Below are 21,921 nucleotides of genomic sequence, written 5' to 3'. Positions count from 1 at the left end.
GTTTATTCACTTCTCCCCACCTCAGTTTTTCCTGCTGGTCCAAAGGATAGATCTGGCAACCTTCCAGTCAAAAGCCCTCTTCACTATCCTGCTGGCTGCTTCCCAGATAATATCAGTAATATCAGAGATAATATAAGTGAACTCACGCCTTTCTATACATAACAGTTTTAGCTACAGTCAGGTCCATAAGTATTTGGACAGTGCTGAGCTCACCAGTACATTCCATCTTTTTCAGGATATACCAAACCATTGATTAGGCTACTCCTAAACTTTTTTTTTTTTTTGGCTTTTTAAGCCTAATGATGGCCTGCTTCACCTGCATAGACACCTCTTTGGATCACATGTTGAGGGCTCTGATAAACAACAACCAAATGCAAATTCAGACACTTGGCATGAACTCCAGACATTTTATTTTCTTTATTTGTCATGGAATAATGAGGGAAAAGGCCACATCTGGCCATGAAACTACTTTTTAGTCAAGTGTTCAATTACTTTTGAGCCTCTGAAAATGGGGTGACAATGTATAAAACTGGCTGTAATTCCTAAAAGGTTAATGCCATATTTTAGTTCTACCCCTAAAATTAAAGCTGAAAGTCTGTGTTTCAATCACATCTTCGTTACTCCATTACTCCATCAAATCCACTGCTGGTGGTGTACAAGGGCAAAATTATAAATGTTGTGTCACTGTCCAAATACATATGGACCTGACTGTAAAGCATCCAAAGTGAAAATGTATATTTACCAGTAAATTAAGTGAACATTTGGCTAACAGGGGAGGAAAACATAGAAGAATCTTACATCTGTGTAATAATAAAATTACATGCCAATTAGAGCAGGGGAAAACACTGTCCTTCTGAGTTTGAAGAAGAGTTATCCCTTTGGGGGAAGTGACGTTTCTGCTTTCTTTGATCCAAACCCAGGGGGAACCAAGGCACACAGCCCTGTGCGCTCTATTGACAGTTAACTGTGTGTGTGTGTGTGTGTGTGTGTGTGTGTGTGTGTGTGTGTGTGTGTGTACGTGTACGTACATGTGCAAGCACATGGACAGTGTGTGTGTTTTTGAAGCTGCAGACGTGCACACACAAATACACATTGAAGGAATTGGTGGCAACATGAGGTTTCCCCTGATAGCTTTGCTCAGGTAGAAAGCTTTTTTCCTTTTATTATACTTCTCAGGCAAACCTGCAAGCAGTAGCACAGATTGGCTAAATAGTCCGTGAAGATTCATAGTGTCTACACTTTATATAGATCATAAAGTTTCATCTGTATCAGACACGAAACAGGTTTCTTCTTACCTTACATGTTGTTACATGACACCTCTGATGAAGGCGGAAGCTTACCGCCGAAACATGTAAGGTAAGAAGAAACCTGTTTCGTGTCTGATACAGATGAAACTTTATGATCTAGATTGGCTAAATGTTGCATAATATTTTAAACATTCATGTACCACTGAAGTAGTTGCACAACAGTTGTGTTGTCCATTCCAAGTGTAAATTATAAAAGCCCTACAGAGCAGCCTCAACAAAATGGGCAGTCCAACTATATAGCCCGGTGTCACCAATTTGTTTCATCTTCATTATTGTTGAATTCAGCCTAATCTGATTAATTATGAGAAGGCAATGTGAGCAGACGCCTTTTCATGCCCCGCAGTGATGAAGTAATTTAGCTCAGCAAAATTAGCAGCTAATTATATTTGAGATGAAAAGCCTGATATCCATTTGCACGCTTACACACTATGCCACTGGAACAGAACTGACCTTAATAATCCTTTTCATAAATTCTGCCATCATAGACCAGGAAGCTATACACTTGCCAAACCGCGATATTGTATATGTGTGTGTGTGTGTGTGTGTGTGTGTGTGTGTGTGTGTATGTATTTGTGTGTATGTATATATACATATATATACATATATACAGTACAGGCCAAAAGTTTGGACACACCTTCTCATTCAATGCATTTTCTTTATTTTCATGACTATTTACATTGTAGATTCTAACTGAAGGAATCAAAACTATGAATGAACACATGTGGAGTCATGTACTTAACAAAAAAAGGTGAAATAACTGAAAACATGTTTTATATTCTAGTTTCTTCAAAATAGCCACGCTTTGCTTTGATTACTGCTTTGCACACTCTTGGCATTCTCTCGATGAACTTCAAGAGGTAGTCACCTGAAATGGTTTTCCAACAGTCTTGAAGGAGTTCCCAGAGGTGTTTAGCACTTGTTGGCCCCTTTGCCTTCACTCTGCGGTCCAGCTCACCCCAAACCATCTTGATTGGGTTCAGGTCCGGTGACTGTGGAGGCCAGGTCATCTGCCGCAGCACTCCATCACTCTCCTTCTTGGTCAAATAGCCCTTACACAGCCTGGAGGTGTGTTTGGGGTCATTGTCCTGTTGAAAAATAAATGATCGTCCAACTAAACGCAAACCGGATGGGATGGCATGTCGCTGCAGGATGCTGTGGTAGCCATGCTGGTTCAGTGTGCCTTCAATTTTGAATAAATCCCCAACAGTGTCACCAGCAAAACACCCCCACACCATCACACCTCCTCCTCCATGCTTCACAGTGGGAACCAGTCATGTGGAATCCATCCGTTCACCTTTTCTGCATCTCACAAAGACACGGCGGTTGGAACCAAAGATCTCAAATTTGGACTCATCAGACCAAAGCACAGATTTCCACTGGTCTAATGTCCATTCCTTGTGTTTCTTGGCCCAAACAAATCTCTTCTGCTTGTTGCCTCTCCTTAGCAGTGGTTTCCTAGCAGCTATTTGACCATGAAGGCCTGATTGGCGCAGTCTCCTCTTAACAGTTGTTCTAGAGATGGGTCTGCTGCTAGAACTCTGTGTGGCATTTATCTGGTCTCTGATCTGAGCTGCTGTTAATTTGCGATTTCTGAGGCTGGTGACTCGGATGAACTTGTCCTCAGAAGCAGAGGTGACTCTTGGTCTTCCTTTCCTGGGTCGGTCCTCATGTGTGCCAGTTTCGTTGTAACACTTGATGGTTTTTGCGACTCCAGTTGGGGACACATTTAAAGTTTTTGCAATTTTCCGGACTGACTGACCTTCATTTCTTAAAGTAATGATGGCCACTCATTTTTCTTTAGTTAGCTGATTGGTTCTTGCCATAATATGAATTTTAACAGTTGTCCAATAGGGCTGTCGGCTGTGTAGTAACCTGACTTCTGCACAACACAACTGATGGTCCCACCCCATTGATAAAGCAAGAAATTCCACTAATTAACCCTGATAAGGCACACCTGTGAAGTGAAAACCATTTCAGGTGACTACCTCTTGAAGCTCATCGAGAGAATGCCAAGAGTGTGCAAAGCAGTAATCAGAGCAAAGGGTGGCTATTTTGAAGAAACTAGAATATAAAACATGTTTTCAGTTATTTCACCTTTTTTTTGTTCAGTACATAACTCCACATGTGTTCATTCATAGTTTTGATTCCTTCAGTGAGAATCTACAATGTAAATAGTCATGAAAATAAAGAAAACGCATTGAATGAGAAGGTGTGTCCAAATTTTTGGCCTGTACTGTATGTATACATATATACACATATATGTATATATGTATATATATATGTGTGTGTGTGTGTGTGTGTGTGTGTGTGTCTCTCTCTCTATATATATATATACACTCTCAAAACAGATGTGTTGAAAATAACACATCATGTGTTAATTTTTAACACACCTGTGTGTCTAGTTAAGGCAGGGATTAAAGCAAAAAAAATTATTTTGACTGAAAATTTTTTTCAGGCCAGTTCATATTCCCCCGCAATGCGCTGCACCACGCTTTAAGAATGGCCCCTTTTCTGCCGTGCGATCGCTTCCCATCACATCTCCATTTGTTTTTCACAGTTTGATCTATTTTTGAAATGTTGGAGCGTCCATGTTGGCAATGTGGAAATTTACTGGAATCTTCTTCCTGTTAAAGATAAATGACCAATCGCAAAAGTCGGCGACAGCAGCTGTAGTAACACGGAGATTAACATTCAACTTTCATTACATGACGATTAATATGCTCTGTCCTTATTCAAATAAAGTATAAAATGACCCCAAACCTCAACAGGAAATAGACACTTACCAAAGAAGCTGTTCTCAGATGACGTTATCCATCAGCTATCCATTTTGAGTTGGTAAAAAATCCACGTTACATGTCTGTTAATTCCACTCATGCAGTTACAACAGGGGTCTGTTTCACGAAGCAGGTCCAACAAACTCCAAGTCTTACCCCGAACTCTGAGTTGATCTACTCTGAGATAAGAAACTCTGAGTTTTCGGTTCCAGAACAGCTGATTTGAGTTAGTTTGATCAACTCGGAGTAGTTTCACCTGGAGTTAAGCGCATGCACCAAAGCTATAAAAAGACAGCGTCAATGGAGCCCCAATTTGACGAGTCACCATGGCAACAGGGAAGCGTCGGGCTGCGTTTTTCACCCCAGTTGAATTGGAAATCTTAATGCATTCATACAGCGAGTTTGAACGTTTTAAAAAAAAAAAAAAAAAAAAAAACGCACTGTAGCGGCAAAGCAGAGGGAGATGGCGTGGGAGAACATGCTCGGGTCAATGCGTAAGTTTAAATGTAGTCTGTTGCAATCACAATAATATTTCAGGGGAAAACTGCTTGAATGGTAGCCTATTAATTTATTTCATTTAGGTGCAATCCCGCGGGGGAGAAGCGCACTTGGCAGCAGCTTAAGATGAAATAGAAAAACATTGTTCAAACAGGTAAGACCTCGGCATAAACATCTATGTGCGGTCTTGTAACCATCTCCCGACTAATATTTGATTCTTTGCGCAGTAACACTGCACCTTCATCCACGGGATCGTTGTGGAAAGGACATGCCATGTTCGTGAAAAAAAAGTCGCCACCTAACTACTAATGGACTTCTAATAAAGGCCTACTCACTGTTTTTTTTTTTTTTTTTTTTTAAATAACAATGACAGAACTGATATGCCACGCCAAAACTCGCTTGCTGGCTGAATGAATGAGGAAGTTAAATACCGTGTGTGGCTGAAAGAGGGCGGACACAGAGAGAAACTCGAGGTTTCATGAGAAAAACCTGGTCCCGACCAGGTTAGTTTCATGGAGTCTGTTACTGCGGTAACTGACCGAGAGCTTAAGTTACCTCCCTCTGTGAAACAGGCTAGAGTTAGCCCTCTTTCTCTGATTTGAGTTACCTCCCTTTGTGAAATGGAAAACTCAGAGTTTCCCTCATTTCAGGGTTAACAGACTCAGAGTTTTCACTAAACCTGCTTTGTGAAACAGACCCCAGATCCTTCCCTGACGGGCAGGGGTGAACCCGCCCTCCTCTGTTTCTGATTGGCTAATACCAAGGCTCTGGCTGGCTTTATTGGTTTACAACAGCGTCAGTTTAATGCCTAACATGATTTCATTGGATAGTCAAAACTGTACCACAACAAAATGCATGTGCAACTTCTTTTTTTTTTTTTTTTCTTTTTTCCCCCCTCTTTTTCCAACTGACGGAAATCCGTCTAAAGATGGAGAACTTTAATCCCTGAGTTAAGGACAACACATTTTGTGTTGTTTTCAACACAATCAGTGTTGAAAACAACATTTAACACATGTTGTGTGTTAAATATTTCAACACAAAGTTGTGTTAAAAATAACACAGAAATGTGTTGTTTATATTTTTTTTCTAAAATCATCCTTAAATGGAATTTGTATGCTTAAAATCCACTGAAACGCTTGCAAAATAAACATTTGCATTAAATTCAGTTAACATTTATTAAAATAATTAATTCATAGCAGTTAGCATTTTTTCATTCTCAGTGGCAATCAGTGAATGACTACATATAATACCATGAATATACAGTTATAAAATATTCACACAAAAATTGTTTGCAAACTGTAGTCAACAGCAAGATCATTTGAATTTTCTACACCAAAAAAAAAAAAAAAAAAAAAATCCCCAAACTGAATTTATTTTTAATCTCTTAAAACTGGGGTTGAACAAAACAATTCAGGGAAACCGTCACAGGAATTCAATAGGAACAGTCACAGAAATTCAGTTGAAATCATTTAAGAATGGCTGTGGCTGGGGCTTTGGCTGGGGCTGGGGTTGGTGCTGGTGGAGCCTGGAGGTCCTGGGCTCCCGGAGAGGTGCTTGTGGCTGTGGCTGCGGCAGGGGCTGGGCCTTTGGCTGGCTGGGGCAGGGGCTGGGGCTGGGACTTGGGCTAGGGCTGTGGTTGCGGCTGGGGCTGGGGCTGGGCATTTGGGTGGCTGGGGCTGGGGCAGGGCCTTTGGGGGGCTGGGGCTGGGCCTTTGGGTGGCTGGGGCTGGGGCTGGAGCTGGGGCTGTGGCTTGGCCTGGGCCTTTGGGGGGCTGGGGCTGGGGCTGGGGTTGGGGCTGGTGGAGCCCGGAGGTGCTGGGCCCCCGGAGAGGTGCTTGTGGCTGTGGCTGTGAGTAAGCCCTGACTGCAGTCCACAGATCGAGGAGTGGCTCAACGTGGGTGGAGCTAAACGTTTGACTCCGCCCACTTGCTCAATAGCAAGCGGCTGGAAGAGGTTGCTAACCCTAACCCTAACCTAATCCTAACCCTAACCTTAACCCTTTGTGAAAATGCAATAAGACTTAACAGAATGGGTTTATACGCCCAATAACTAACTGAAGTCTAACCATCTCTCCCTTCTCAACCCAAACCCCGCGGCGCACCTGCCGCAAAATGGCGGAATCGCTGTGAATTGACTAGCTAATGTAGTTAGCTAGTTACCTAACATTTAACCTTCATCAGGTTTCATGACGAGTTTAAAGGACTGAGTCCTTATACTGTCCCAAATTGAATTTAAGGTGGTGTAATTTAGGTAATAAGGCAGAAATGAACTTCTAAACCACAATGGAGGTCCGCCGTGTGGTACCTAGCTCACAAGCTGAAGAAAACGTAACATTTCTCATGAATTCTCTTATAGATATAAAGATTTAGTTGGTGGATTATATACATGCCGAATCTACGACACTTTACGGTTGATAAAATACATGAAGTTCACTGGTAATGGATACTTACTGAAGGGTCTGGGAACACACCAGGCGACACAGCCTCCATCTCTGTCTCTTTTGTCTCTGAGTGGCGCGAATGGCGAACAATGAGGAAAATGTGCCCCCTTCCCGCTGTAAAATAACACAGATTGTGTTAAATTGTACAACATGTTAAGTGTGTTAAATTTTTTTTGCTTCTTTACACATTTTTTGTTAAAATCAACACAAAATGTGTTAAACATGTGACAACACATTTTTTGTGTTATTTTTCAACACATCCATTCTAAGGGTGCTTTCACACCTGTGGCCCATTTCCTTTGTTCCGATTCAGGGGCTAAATCGATACAGTTGTATCGTTTTTCGTTTGGGGCGTTTGTGTTCACAGGGCAACCGTCTGTAGCGGTTCAAAGCTGTAAGCAAACGCCATGCGCGAACCAACTGTTCTCTCATTGGTCAGAAATTACCCCGAAAGAAGAAGTTTCCTCTTCCGTTCTTACCCCAGGAAAAACAAAAACCATGGAGCATCTTCAGCGTGTGTGGCTAGTTTGTTTCTGTGCAGTGGTGTAGTCTAGTTTATTCTAGTGGGTATACGCGCACACACATGCACACACGCTCGCACGCACGCACACACACACTGGCTCCCTTTCTGAAATGTTAACGTTGGCTCCAGCTGTAATGTCCCCCGAAATATGGTCAAAAAGAGCCCGCTTCGTAACACAGAGAAGGCGACTTTATGAACGGGAAAGTGCACGTTATGTCAAAAAAGCATACTGATACGTATCTTGGCACATTTTTAAGAGGTTATACGGAAATTCGGGACCTTTTCTAGTGGGTATACGGCGTATACCTGCGTATCACGTAGACTACACCACTGTTTCTGTGTGTTTCTGTGGTTAATGTATCAGTGATCTGTAACCGAGGAAAACATCCAGTTCTACCGGGAATCAAGACTGTGCAGGGAAAATAATATCATACTGCATCTACTGAGAAGGAGATGTGCCGCGACAAGGAATTGCCGACGAAGATGGGCTCTGTCGCTGGTTGATCCACAGTTATAAGTGAGTGTGTCGGTTGCTGTGTCGATTTTGTTCTCACTGCAAACGAACCGCTCCAGGGCTCGAATGGAAGCGAGCCGAGACCGCCTCTTGTAGGCGATCTCGGCCCGCTTGTTTTGTCCCACATCCAAGCGCGATTGCTGTGTTCACATATGTCCAAGCGAACCGATCTTTAGGGGGAAACACTCCCTGTTTCGGAACAACTGCTCCAAACGGGACAGGTCTGAAAGCACCCTAAGAGTGTACACATACACTACCAGTCAAAAGTTTGGACACACCTTCTCATTCAGTTTTTTCTTTATTTTTACTACTTTCTACATTGTAGATACATACTGAAGACATCAAATATATGAAGCAAGATATATGGAATTAAGTAGCAAAGAAAAAAATGTTAAATAACTCTAAATATGTTTTCTATTTTAGATTCCTCAAAGTAGCCACCCTTTGCTTTGTTGTCAGCACTGCAAACCCTTGGCCTTCTCTCAATGAGCTTCATTATGTAGTCACCTGAAATAGTTTTCACTTCACAAGTGTGCCTTGTCTAGGTTCATTTGTGGAATTTCTTGCCTTCTTAATGGGTTTGGGATCATCAGTTCTGTTGTGCAGAAGTCAGGTTGTTACACAGCTGACAGCCCTATTTGACAACTGTTAGAATTCCTATTATGGCAAGAACCAATCAGCTAAGTAAAGAGAAATGACAATCCATCATTACTTTAAGAGCTGAAGGTCAGTCTGGCCGCAAAATTGCAAAAACTTTGAATGTGTCCCCAAGTGCAGTCGCAAAAACCATCAAACGAAACTGGCTCAAAACAGGCGGTCCGCCCCAGGAAAGGAAGACCAAGAGTCACCTCTGCTTCTGAGGATAAGTTCATCCGAGTCACCAGCCTCAGAAATCGCAAGTTAACAGCACCTCAGATTAGAGCCCAGATAAATGCCACACAGAGTTCTAGTGGCAGACACATCTCTACATCAGCTGTGCAGAGGAGACTGCACCAATCAGGCCTTTATGGTCAAATAGCTGCTAAGAAACCACTGCTAAGTAAAGCAACAAGGAATGGACAGTGGAAATCTGTGCTTTGGTCTGATGAGTCCAAATTTGAGATCTTTGGTTCCACCAGGCAAAAGTCGTTCGTGCAGAAGAGAACCGCTACCAACAGTGGATTATGGAGGCAGTGGAGATTAGAAAACGTGCAAACAGGACAATGAACCAGGACAAGGGAGCATACATGCTGTCACACACCTGGACCTCAGTCCTTGGGAGACGACCTGAAAGCAGGGGGCATGACCGACCTGTCAATTTTGACAGAAAGGTCACGCCTCCGTAACACCATGTGATGGTGTGGGGGTGCTTTGCTGGTGACACTGTTTGGGATTTATTCAAAATTGAAGGCACACTGAATCAGCATGGCTACCACAGCATCCTGCAGCGACATCCTGCAGCGACATGCCATCCCATCCAGTTTGCGTTTAGTTGGACCATCATTTATTTTTCAACAGGACAATGACCTCAAACACACCTCCAGGCTGTGTAAAGGCCGGATTATGGTTTTGTGTACGCGAAGCTTACGGGGGTTGTGCGACCGCTGCAGAGACTTGCTGCGCACCTCCAAAAAATTGTAACTACACGGACCCCACATAGCCCCCACGCAGGCCACCCACAGACAACAAAAGCTATGATTGGTCCGCCGAGCTACATCATTTCCGGCATTTCTCCCCTCCGGTGTCACGTCCTGTTGTTGTGCCGGCAGCGTTATTTTTAAATGAACTGCTGTTGTGATCGCATCTCAACTCGTCGGTTGATTTCAAATTGTTTGGAAAGTTTGGATCATGCTGCATCTGGATCTACTGCTGCTCCTTTTAAAAATGGAGCTGCCGGCACAACAACAGGAAGAGCAGCGACCATACGCCACAGGGTCTAGGTAGGTCTGCAGAAAAAAAAAAACCCCGCCCCATAGCATTTTGGCGGAGAATTGCTTAGCGTTTAACACAGAGGTATATTGGGCACACACCATCTGCGTGGCATCTGCGTGCATGTTGCATCAAGTGTCCGCAGAACCATAATCCGCCTTTAAGGGCTATTTGACCAAGAAGGAAAGTGATGGAGTGCTGCGCCAGATGGTCCTGGCCTCCTCAGTCACCTGACCTAAACCCAATCGAGATGGTTTGGGATGAGATGGACCGCAGAGTGAAGGCAAAAGGGCCAACAAGTGCTCAGCATCTCTGGGAACTCCTTCAAGACTGTTGGAAAACCATTTCAGGTGACTACCTCGTGAAGCTCATGGAGAGAATGCCAAGAGTGTGCAAAGCAGTAATCAGAGCAAAGGGTGGCTATCTTGAAGAATCTAAGCTATAAAACATGTTTTGAGTTATTTCACACTTTTTTGTTCACTACATAATTCCATATGTGTTCATTCATAGTTTTGATGCCTTCAGTGAGAATCTACAATGTAAATAGTCATGAAAATAAAGAAAAACATTAAAATCAGAAGGTGTGTCCAAACTTTTGACTGGTAGTGTATATAATTTATATGTATATATGTGTGTATGTATAACTATATACATATATATATGTGTATATATATGTATATACATATATGTGTGTGTGTGTGTGTGTGTGTGTGTTTGTTAAACTGTTTCCATTTACAGAGTACAAAACCATTTAATACTCAAAGTTAAGAGGCACTTTAGGTTTAGCTAAACTGAAAACTGTTGCATGATACTGGGGTGTGGCTTGAATTTTGTTAACAGGAGATGTTATACTAGTGTGCAAAGCACTGTGCCAATATATGTTCTTTATGCATCAAATAAATCCGATAAAATTACAGTCCTGGAACTGAATCTAGTGTTTAAATATGTATGTTTCCAGCAAGAGAAATGGTGGACTACAGTGACAGCAAAGAGTGAGACTGAAAAGTTGTCAAATATTAATGTACATTCCACAAAATATTTAAATACACAGGCAGCTATGGTTCTTCCAAAAAGTTGAATTGGTCTTCAGCAATAAAGAACTTTCTCGTAGAACTTTCTTGTTGTTATCAACTTATGACAATTAACTAATGTTTTGTTAGCATTTTGCTCATGCGCTGTGATAGTATTTTGGTATTAATATTTGGTATTGGTTAAGACTGAAGGCTCACTGAATGAGGTGCTTTTCCCTCTGTTTTCTGAGAACACGATGAGTGCTATAGTAACACATTGCTGAGAAAGGTCCTGTGGATGCTTTTCTTTTCTCTGAAATTGCTAGTCTGCAGTCTGCTAGTCTGTTCATTTAAAATCTCCATGAAAAGAAACCAGTGTCAACTGCAACACAATGGCAGCATTTTATGCAAAAGGGCTTACAACATCACCCAAAAGTATTCCATGGTGGCTGCAGTGTGTGCACAGTACTGACAATTTCTTCTTTTAATATGTAGGTTAGAGGCTGTCCATTGTGGCTGTTATCCACTTTGTCCCAAGTCGTTGGTGTATCCGGAAATATTTCCAGGTAATATCAGTTATTTCTTGACATACAGGCAAATACATGATTCATTCTTACAAGTTATTCAAATTTTCATGGATTGTCTGCACTTAAAGGTGATATATTCCTGTGAAATCTGAGAGAGAATGTCTACCGACGGATTCCCTTTGTAACTGAGCTGAGAAGTCTCCAAGTAGGATAAGATATTGGCCTAATTTACCTGATTCTTAAGTCTATAGCCATCTCTTCCTTCAATTAGATTTGCATAAATAATGTGAATCTTTAAAAAAAAAAATACTGGTTCAATTATGTAAAACCTGTCCCAGTTCAGTGTAATATGTATTTTTCATTATAAAAGTTTGCAGTACTCAGCTTTGTGCTTTGAGGTTTTGTTTCATTAAAGAAGTGTCTGTCTGCCTGTGTGTGTGTCTGTGTGTGTATGCATGCACAAGTATTTCTTCTTTCATCCTTCATTACAGCTGAGTATCTGTACTCTACACCTGAACAACTGTGTAAGCGTTTGCAGGGACTCTGCAGGAGGCCCCATGTAGCAAGGAGACATAACATAAAGGTAACTAACTTTGACATGGAAAGAACAGAATGAAAACATACATTCAATTAACTTTGTCTGTTTCAGGCACTGTTTTCCTCCCCTCTCATTTTTTGCCTAAATAGCATTTATTGCCGAAAATAGCAACACAGTTCAAAAAGCCGTCTCATACAGATTTTTGTATACTCATTTTTTTTGTTGAAAGAGGTAACTGTGGCCTAGGAAAACTTGAAATAGTGATGCCATTATTGCTGGTGCAACAATGGCATCACTATTTCAACTCAGCAACAATGGCTGAGTCATTAGATTGGACATAAAGGTACAGATATCTTCTAACAAGCCGAGCCTCCAAACCATTAATTTAGACAAGTCAACTATCAGATGTTAGCACGGAGACAAAAACAATGGCAGTGAACCAGATAATGAAATGGAGACACATTTTTCCACAAGGAAACACAACCAGTCATGTGATATTTTAAGCCAATCACAGATGGCCAGAGTGTGGGCTAGTGTGTTAAAAATTCAGCTAGTTCGGCCAGAAATACTTTTCACTCTGCCAAGTGTGTTGCCAATGCAACACTTTGTTTTTTCCCAAAAATTTGTCCCATCATCTACAGTATACAAAGTTAAAATTTGTTTGTTCCTGATTTCTGTGTTCCAGGTCAACACCACTGCCTATTCCTGGGTGGCTCTGAAGGAGGGTTTCAAGAGCCTACTGACAGGCCAAGGATACCACTGTTCCTGAGAGGCCTGGCTAGAGATGGAGGCAGGCAGACGAGGAGCTGTTCAGAAGTGGGCACACTTACTTCACTCCATTAGTGGCACAGTGAGATGGATTTAGAGATTAATGGAAAGTCTGCCAGGGGAGTGTCTGAGGCTGTCGTCAGGCCTGACACAATGCCATGGCTCACAAACCTGTGGTGGCTTCCCAGACATAGAGTCTCAGGCACCTCTTCAGCTCCAAATCAAAGCCAGCCTCCTGTTCTGGAGACACTGTGTTGGGACCTGTGAATGTTGCCGTCTTCACAAGCTGGAACAACTCTCTTCATGTTGTGGTTTGTGGTGGAGTTAGCGTGTTGAAGTTTTCATAGGCAGTGCCACCTCATATATCTGGTTGTGTGGTTGTATCCATTTTTATCCTTTTTACTGAGAGACACAAGGCCCCCACCCCACCTACAGACACACAAATACACACACGCACACACACACACACACACACACACACACACACACACACACACACACCACACTTTCACCATAGCGACACAGTGGCAGCCAACTTGTGGCTTGACATGCTGTTCTCTGCCTGTCCACCTGTGTTTCCGGGTTTGGGAAATTTTCCCTGGAATATATTTGCTTGAGGTTCCTTAACAGACCTTGAGACCAACTGGGGCTGCATGTGAACTGATATTAAGTGGTTGTCATTATCTTATAATCTATAACATCTTATATATTTGATCATTTTCAAGCATTTGCTGTACATAACAGCTGTCAAAATGTATTCTTGCATTCATCTTTCACAGAATTCAAATGCTGGCGAATAAACCTTTTTGGTTATACAGAAATGTTGTTGCCATTTTCATTTTCTTATAAGAAATTGGTAGAAATGGTATAGGGAAGTAAATGTATTATACCATAGATAGATAGATAAATAGATAGATCTTTATTGTCATTGCACAATCATATACGGTATAATAATGCAACGAAATTAGGGCTCAGTATTTTCGGTGCGGGGCAGAATAGAAAACATCGTGCAACCTGCTAGTTGAATAGCTGAGTCTCTGATATTAGAAAAATGCAACAGTCACGGAAACACATGATGTGATGTGCAGGCGCAGTTCGTCGATTTTGTTAGTTATGGACCTGGCATTGGAAAATGCTGGGAGGCGGCGGCTTAAAGGGTTGTCTTTTCAGCCGTGCTAACACACCGGCCCTGCAACCTCGCTTTTGTTTTGTTTTGGTGTCCTCCGGAATGTCCTGGTAGCGATGAAAGTCCGGTGAAATTGGTATTTTGCAGCATAATCCCAAGCTCAAAAGGTCTTGACGACTGTACGCGTACATTGCCCAACATATGGTGGTGTTTTCAGCTAAAAACACAACCATTCACACATACAAAAACATATAATGCGGCACCGAGAGTGGAGAGCTGTAAGCCGCTGCGTCTATGCACGCCGCTATGGCAACCATCCATCCAAATGCATTATACTATACACTGGGATGAGCAGTGCATTTGTTTTTTTTTGTTTTTGTTTTTTTTTTATTTTGCTTGTGACACATAAACAACAATACAAGACAAGAACAGTGATGGTCAATACAAATACAATACAAATACAAACAAGACCAAAACATAAAACAGTAGTAGCATAAAGGGTGTGTGTGTGTGTGTGTGTGTGTGTGTGTGTGTGTGTGTGTGTGTGTGTGTGTGTGTGTGTGTGTGTGCGTGTGAGAGAGAGAGTGTGTGAGTGTGTGTGTGTGTGTGTGTACATACTTTTTTTTTTATCCTTTTCTTTTTCTTTTTTTTTCCCTTTTTTTCCCTTTTTTTCCCTTTTTTCCCCTTCCTCTCCATTCCGTTTTTAGTGTAGAATGGAATAATAAATGACATACAATACTATGGTGACAATATGTTAAATTTAACTAATAATAGTAATAATAATAATAATAATAATAATAATAGTATAGCAGTGTAAGAGTGATGATGGCAGTAGCATGATAGCAATATTGTCTTGATTCATAATCTATTGTTCAAGTGCCAGAGCAAAACTGAAAGCTGGCATCAAGGAGGCAAAGCGAAGGCATCAGCAGAGACTGGAGAGAGACCTCAACACCAACAACAGCAAAGACTTGTGGCAGGCGGTCAAAAGTGTGACAGGCTACAAAACCAGGAGCGCTCCCATCATGTGTGAGGCCACATTACCAGACGAGCTAAACACATTCTATGCTCGCTTTGACCTCCTCAACAAGGAATCAGCTGTAAAGTCTACTCCGCCTCCAGAGGACCGGCCACTGTCAGTATCCACAGTGGATGTGAGGAAAGTCCTGCTGAAAGTGAATATGAGGAAAGCTGCTGGGCCTGACAACATCCCTGGCCGTGTACTAAAAACATGTGCCAACCAGCTAGTAGATGTCATTACCGACATTTTCAACATATCACTGTCACAGGAGAGTGTTCCCACCTGCTTCAAGACAGCCACCATCATCCCTGTGCCTAAAAAGTCTGCAGTGTCTAATCTAAATGACTACCACCCTGTGGCACTCACCCCCATCCTGATGAAGTGCTTTGAGAAACTGGTTCTCCAGCACATAAAGAACAACATCCCTGCCAGTCTGGACCCTCAGCAGTTTGCATTCAGAACCAACAGATCCACAGAGGATGCCATATCCACTGCTCTCCATTCAGTCTTCACTCACCTGGAGAAAAGCAGCACCTACATCAGAATGCTGTTTGTTGACTTCAGCTAAGCTTTCAACACAATCTCCCCCATGAAGCTGATTGGAAAACTGAACACTCTGGGCATCAGTACCACTCTCTGCAACTGGATGCTGGACTTCCTCACAAACAGACCCCAGTCAGTTCGGATTGGCAGTCTCTCCTCCCCCACTCTAGTGCTCAACACCGGAGCGCCCCAGGGCTGTGTGCTCAGCCCCCTCCTGTTCACGCTGTACACCCACGACTGCAACCCCCGACATGGAGAGAACTCTATTGTGAAGTTCGCAGATGACACCACCATCATCGGCCGGATTTCCAACAATGATGAGTTCTCATATCGGGAGGAAATCAACCATCTTGCAAAATGGTGCACAGACAACAACCTTCTGCTCAACGTCAGCCAAACCAAAGAGCTGATAGTTGATTTTCGAAAAAAAGAGGCAAAGACACACAACCCTGTCTACATCAATGGAGCTGAGGTGGAGCAAGTGTGCAGTTTTAAGTTCCTGGGAATCAACATAACAGAGAACCTAACATGGACTTCACATATCTCTGCCCTGGTTAAAAAAGCCCAGAAATGGCTGTATTTCTTAAGGAAACTTAAGAAAGCAAAATTCCCACACCAAGTTCTTGTCAGCTTCTACAAAGGAGCGATTGAAAACATCCTGACTGGAAACATCACAAACTGGCATGGGATGTGCACGGCCCAGGACAGGAAAACTCTGCAACGAGTGATTAAAACTGCCCAAAACATCATTGGCACCCATCTACCAAGCCTCAGTGATATCGGGGAGGTGAGGTGCCTGCGCAGAGCCAAAAGGATCCTAAAAGACAACACCCACCCCAGCCACAGCCTGTTCACCCTGCTGCCATCAGGCAAAAGATACAGAAGTATTCACTGCCGTACCACCAGACTACAGAGCAGCTTCTTCCCTCAGGCTGTGAGACTACTAAATGCACCATCTGCACTCCTCCATGTTTAATAATTTTATTTTCTATACAATCAATTAATCAATCAATAGGGAACCACACTTTAATTTCATTATTCAACCTGTTGTATAATGACAAATAAACTTCCTTGTATCCTTGTATCCTTGTAAGTGTATAATATGATATTAATATTGAGGATAGTGTTGAGGGACGAGGCCAGGTAGGGCAGCCGAGAGAGCACAGAGCCCCCCACACAGACCCCCAGCAGCACCGTCGCAGACCCCAGGGGGAGACAGGTGTAGCAGGACGCATACAGCCCCCCGACCCCCCCCCCTTTTTTCTTTTTCTTTTTTTTCTATTTAATTTAATTATTATGAGGGAGGTCTTACCTTGGGCCGCACCCCGACCCTCAGGAGGCTGCTGACCCAAAGCAGCTCTGCTCCAGGCACATCCACTGCCAGGGCCACTCCCAGACCCATCAGGAGGGAGTCTGCCCACCAGAGGAGTGAACTCTTTTGTTTTGAAGTTGATGTTATTGTATTGGTTGGTAGTAGTGTTGCCACTCCACAACCTTGGCGGGAGGGATGGGTAGGGATGGAGATCAGTTGCGCCCGCCCCGCCCCGCCCCCACCCGCCCCACCAGGGCTATGTCGCGCCATCCGAGGGCCAGGTAAAGAAAAATAAATAAATGAATAAATAAATAAATAAGTAAAAAATAAAAGGCCAAAGTGAGTAACTAAATAATGAGTGGGAAGGACAATAATAATATGCAACAACATTCAAACAACCCCCCCACCCCCAATAAATAAAATGGACTAATATAAAAAGTAATAATAATAATAATAATAATAATAATAATAATAAACAACGAACAAGTAGTAAAGAAAAAAAAAGGGGGTAAACAAAGAGCACAGAAGATGTGTGTGTGTGTGTGTGTGTGTATGTGCGTGTGTGTATGTGTGTGTGTGTGTGTGTGTGTGTGTGTGTGTGTGTGTATGTACGTGTGTGTTTGTGTGTATGTATTTGTGTGTGTTTGCTTGTGTGGGTGTTTGTGTGTATGGATGTACATCAGTGTGTTTAAATGAGTTATGTGTATGTGCAAGGTAAGGCCAGGTTTATGGATGCTGTGGTTCGGGAGTCAGGCAAACATTAGAAGTTAGTTTATTGATAAATGTAGACCAGGTTTTGTCAAAGCGGTGTGTAGTATGATTAAGTGAGGCTGACATTTTTTCTATTGAGATTTGATCTATGAGCAAGTTCTTCCAGTGGATAGTGTTTAGTTGATCTCTTGTTTTCCAGTGTAGGAGGATTGTTTTCTTGGCGACAGCTAGGGCTGTGTACAACGTAGTTTTGATGTGATTATTGAGTTGTAAAGCTGACATGTCGCCTAAAAGGCAGAGTTGGGGGGATAAAGGGATGCGGCAGCCTAGTATGTGTGATAAGTGGTCTGTGACTTGAACCCAAAATTGCTGAACCAATGTGCAATGCCAGAAAGCATGCAAATAATTGTCTGTGGTGTTCTGTGTACAGTGAGTGCATTTATTTGATGTAATGAAACCCATTTTTTTCAGCCTCTCACCCGTGTAGTGTGTCCTGTGATTGACCTTGAATTGAATGAGTTGTAAATTTGGGATTCTGCAGTAATTGAAGTTATTTTTGCAAATTTGAGGCCAGAAGTCTGCATCAGGAGTGATGGAGAGGTCCTGTTCCCATTTTGAGATTGGGAGTGAAATGGAGGTGTCGGAGTTATTAAGAAATGTGTATATTCTTGAAAATGATTTATTACAACCAGAAATTTTCAAAAAGTCGTCTGTGATGGTAGATTGGTCCTGAGTATTGAATGTATGTGTGAGTTTTGGGAGAATGATGGACTTAAGCTGTAGGTAGTGGAGATATTGGTTATTACTAATGCCAAAAGTATGGATTAGCTGTTGAAAACTGATGACTTTTGATTCCTTGATGATGTGGTGAAGATGTGTTATCCCTTTGTCTTTCCATGAAATGAAATTTACTGGTTTCCTGTTTATTGTAAAGTCTGGGTTGTTCCAAATAGGTGAACGGGTGGATGGTGCAACTGTGGACCCTTTGATGTGAATAGTTTTCCACCAAGCTGTCAGAGCTGAGGCTATGGAAATATTTTGAAAGCAGGTGTTATGTTTAATTGTTTGACTGATAAAAGTTAAGTCTGAGAGGTTTATATTATTGCATAGTGCTTGTTCAGTTTCTAACCAGTGTGAGTTAAGGTCTGATGGGGTGATCCATTGTTTAAGGTGGTTTAGCTGACTTGAAAGGTGGTATAATTCAAAATTGGGTGCTTCTAGTCCTCCAAGAGATTTGGGTTTCTGTAGTGTTGATAATTTGATACGGGGTGTTTTATTTTTCCAATAGAACTGGGAGATTGATGTATTGAGAGACTTGAGCCAGGGTGGGTTTGGAAGCAGTGCAGTGCATTTGTAACTGATAAAAGATCTACTGATCTATTTCCTTTTAAAAAGGAGGGGAGATTTGAGAGGGAGAGAGAATTGGAAAAAAAAGACAAGACTTTTTTGTTGGTCAACAAAAAAGAGATATTCCTGAAACATGGAGTTTGTTTGAATTTGAGGCTTCTATTATACACATGTTTATGTGTTTGTAGGGCTAGGCAGGGTACTGGAGGGGTGCCCATCTTAGTTATTAATGGACTTGGAGGTAACTTGGGCCTCAGGGTGTAGCATCAAACTGTCCACCCACACTGCTGAGTACAACACATGGCTTTAGCCCAGGGCATACATACCCACAGCCCCCATCCCAGAGCATTTTATAAACTTGGATGATATAAAAGGAAGAGGGGATGGATGCAGAGGAACACTGCAGATCCTCCTCCTTTGGCCCTTCACCTTTACCTTCCAGACTAAGCACTAGGTTTTGTATGCTGGTAATGAAAGGAGTTTAGTGCACAGAGGGTGGCTCTGGTTGTAGTTGCTATTGACATAATTCATATTGTTTTTGTATTGTTAAGTGGCAATACAAAGAGTGCAAACAGTGGCCTTATTTGGGATGTGGACTAGATCACCCTGCAGGGTCAGTGAATCATGAACCATTTATCAAGTTTGGCAGCCTCCTGGATGGCACAGTTTGCCATGGACCACACAGTATTTCTCAGAAGAGAAAGTTTTTGGCATATAGGGCCCTATCTTGCGCCAGAGTCCCTAAACCCATTATTTGAGGATTTAGCATTGCGTAAGAGGCGTTCCCCCGCAAAAGTTGCTGTCTTGCGCACCTGCCGTTATCCGTATAACACCTGTACTACCCGCAGTGCCCTCTTAGAAATAAGGGTTCCAAAAGGGTTCTTCATGAGGGGCTCAGGTTCTACCCAGAACCATTTGCTTCTGAAGAACCCTTTTTTGAAGAAAGGGTTTTTCAAGGGTTCTTTGTAACACTAAAGGTTCTGGTAAGAACCGTTTTGATCCAGAGAACCCTTTTTGGAGGAAAGAGTTCTTCACGTATTGTTGAAAGCATGGGTATAAGATCCTCACCCTACATCCTACGTTAATGTAATTAAACTTGCTCAATAAAGAGGCAAATAAACAAATATAATCATCCCAGGGAGAATGTTGCTGTTGAAAAGACACTTAAACAGGGTACCAGCACTGAGTCTTGAACCCTGCTCTCTCATGTAAAAGATAAATGTGATACCACTCATCCACCACTGCTATGTAATTAAACAATTCATGTTGAATAGACCTCTATCCTGTCTTGAACCCTCAATCTTCAAAATAGCACTGCTATGCTGTTACCTACTGAGCCACCATGCTATATTGTTATGCTATGCAACTACAACCTCTGGAGGGAGGAGCTCATGAGCCATCAAAAGAAAAATAAGAAAAAAGAAAATGGTATTTTCTTTTTGAACTGTGGGTAGTTAACCATCCTCAACTATTTTTCCTTGAGTATGGATAGTGCAGGCGCTGGTGGGATGATAATGTCGGGACTTGAACCCCGATCTCCCAGAGGAAAGGGTGAGGTTCAGTGTGTCAGACCAGGGAGCTGGCTACCCTGCTAATGGCCATGTGGGAACTAATAGCTGGTTTTGATGTGGATTGCGTCACATGGTCTGCCCTTCTCAGCAAAACAGGTGTGACACATCAATAGTGATTACTGTGGTTAGAGGCCAGACTGAAGTGACAGAAGATCAAAAACTTCAGAGGATTAAGGTAAACTAAATATGATTTCTTATTTCAGCAAGCTTGACTCTAGCTAAGGACTTTTTATGGTGAAAGGTGGACTATTTTAATGCATGCATTTGTTTCTTGTTTTGATTTTTTTTTTTTTTTTTTTTTTTTGTAGAATGAGTTACACAGCTTGAACAACAACTGAAGTGTGCCACTGGCTTGAGCAAGAGGGTTATAACTTAATAACCTGTATTCCTTTTTGTTTTGAAGAAAATGATATTGATGGAGCAACCCTCGAAATTCTCTCTGAGAGGATGTCAGAGAGATTAATCCCATCAATAAAAAAACAAGCACAATTCCTCAAGTATCTCGAGCAGTTGAAGTCATCATCATCATCGCCATCATCATCATTGTCAACAACAACAAGAAATTGGAACAGGTAAAATGCTGTCAAGATACTGTAATTCTGGTCATTTGTGGGGGAAACTTTATTTCTCTACTAGTTACAGTCTGTTCATTACTATTTCACACAGCTCGGTCTAACATATTCTTGCATTTTTCCATATTACAAAGACCTCAAAGCATTAAAAGATACACTTGAGGCAAAGGACCCAGAACTTTTGTCCCCTCGGAGAAATGATCTGTCACTGTATGACATCCTCAGCAGCCAAACAATTGGGGGGGGGGGGGGGGGCAGGGGCAGTAGTTAAGGTGCTCAAAAGAAGGAAGAATGTGCATACAGTAAGACTTATTTCCTCCGGGTGGAGTTAAAAAGCTGCATGGCGTGGGGGAGGAATGATTTCCTCAGCCTGTCAGTGGAGCAGGACAGTGACAGCAGCCTGTCACTGAAGCTGCTCCTCTGCCTGGTGATTGTGCTGTGCAGTTGATGCAGTGGATTGTCCATGATCGACAGGAGCCTGCTCAGCGCCCGTTGCTCTGCCACAGATGTCAGGCTCTCAAGTTGTGTGCCCACAACAGAGCCCGCTTTCCTCACCAGTTTGTCCAGTCATGAGGCGTCCCTCTTCTTGATGCTACCTCCCCAGCACACAACCGCATAGAAGAGGGCGCCACAACAGACTGGTAAAACATCAGCAGCAGTTTTTTGCAGATGTTGAAGGACGCCAGCCTCCTGAGGAAGTACAGTCGGCTCTGTCCTTTCCTGTACAGAGCCTCCGTGTTGGCTGTCCAGTCCAGTCTATCATCCAGCTGCACTCCCAGGTATTTGTAGGTCTGCAACATTTCCACACAGGCACCGTTGATGCTTACGGGCTCTGGGTGAGGCCTGGTCCTCCTGAAGTCCACCACCATTTCTTTTGTCTTGGAGGTGTTCAGGTGGAGGTGGTTGGAAC

At 42.6% G+C, this 21,921-nt stretch overlaps 1 protein-coding gene across 3 annotated transcripts in view; it reads left to right on the top strand.

The window, feature by feature from the left end:
- The window catches only part of gtdc1 (glycosyltransferase-like domain containing 1), a 123,067-nt gene extending 109,438 nt beyond the window's left edge, over positions 1-13,629 (top strand). For 2 of the 3 annotated variants that reach the window (XM_030081221.1, XM_030081222.1), the window contains exons 9-11: positions 11,471-11,541; positions 11,994-12,085; positions 12,726-13,629. In XM_030081221.1, coding sequence (XP_029937081.1) covers positions 11,471-11,541; positions 11,994-12,085; positions 12,726-12,809 — 247 coding nt within the window. In that variant the 3' untranslated portion in view covers positions 12,810-13,629. Of the gene's footprint in view, positions 1-11,470; positions 11,542-11,630; positions 11,953-11,993; positions 12,086-12,725 lie in introns of those variants that run through there. The other variant, XM_030081223.1, reaches the window with a different exon arrangement.
- The last annotated feature ends 8,292 nt before the right edge of the window (positions 13,630-21,921 follow it).

The sequence above is a fragment of the Myripristis murdjan genome, chromosome 21, assembly GCF_902150065.1.
Source record: "Myripristis murdjan chromosome 21, fMyrMur1.1, whole genome shotgun sequence".
NCBI lineage: Eukaryota > Metazoa > Chordata > Actinopteri > Holocentriformes > Holocentridae > Myripristis > Myripristis murdjan.
The sequence above is the reverse complement of the archived record's forward strand: the minus strand, read 5'-3'. Positions and strand labels throughout refer to the sequence as shown.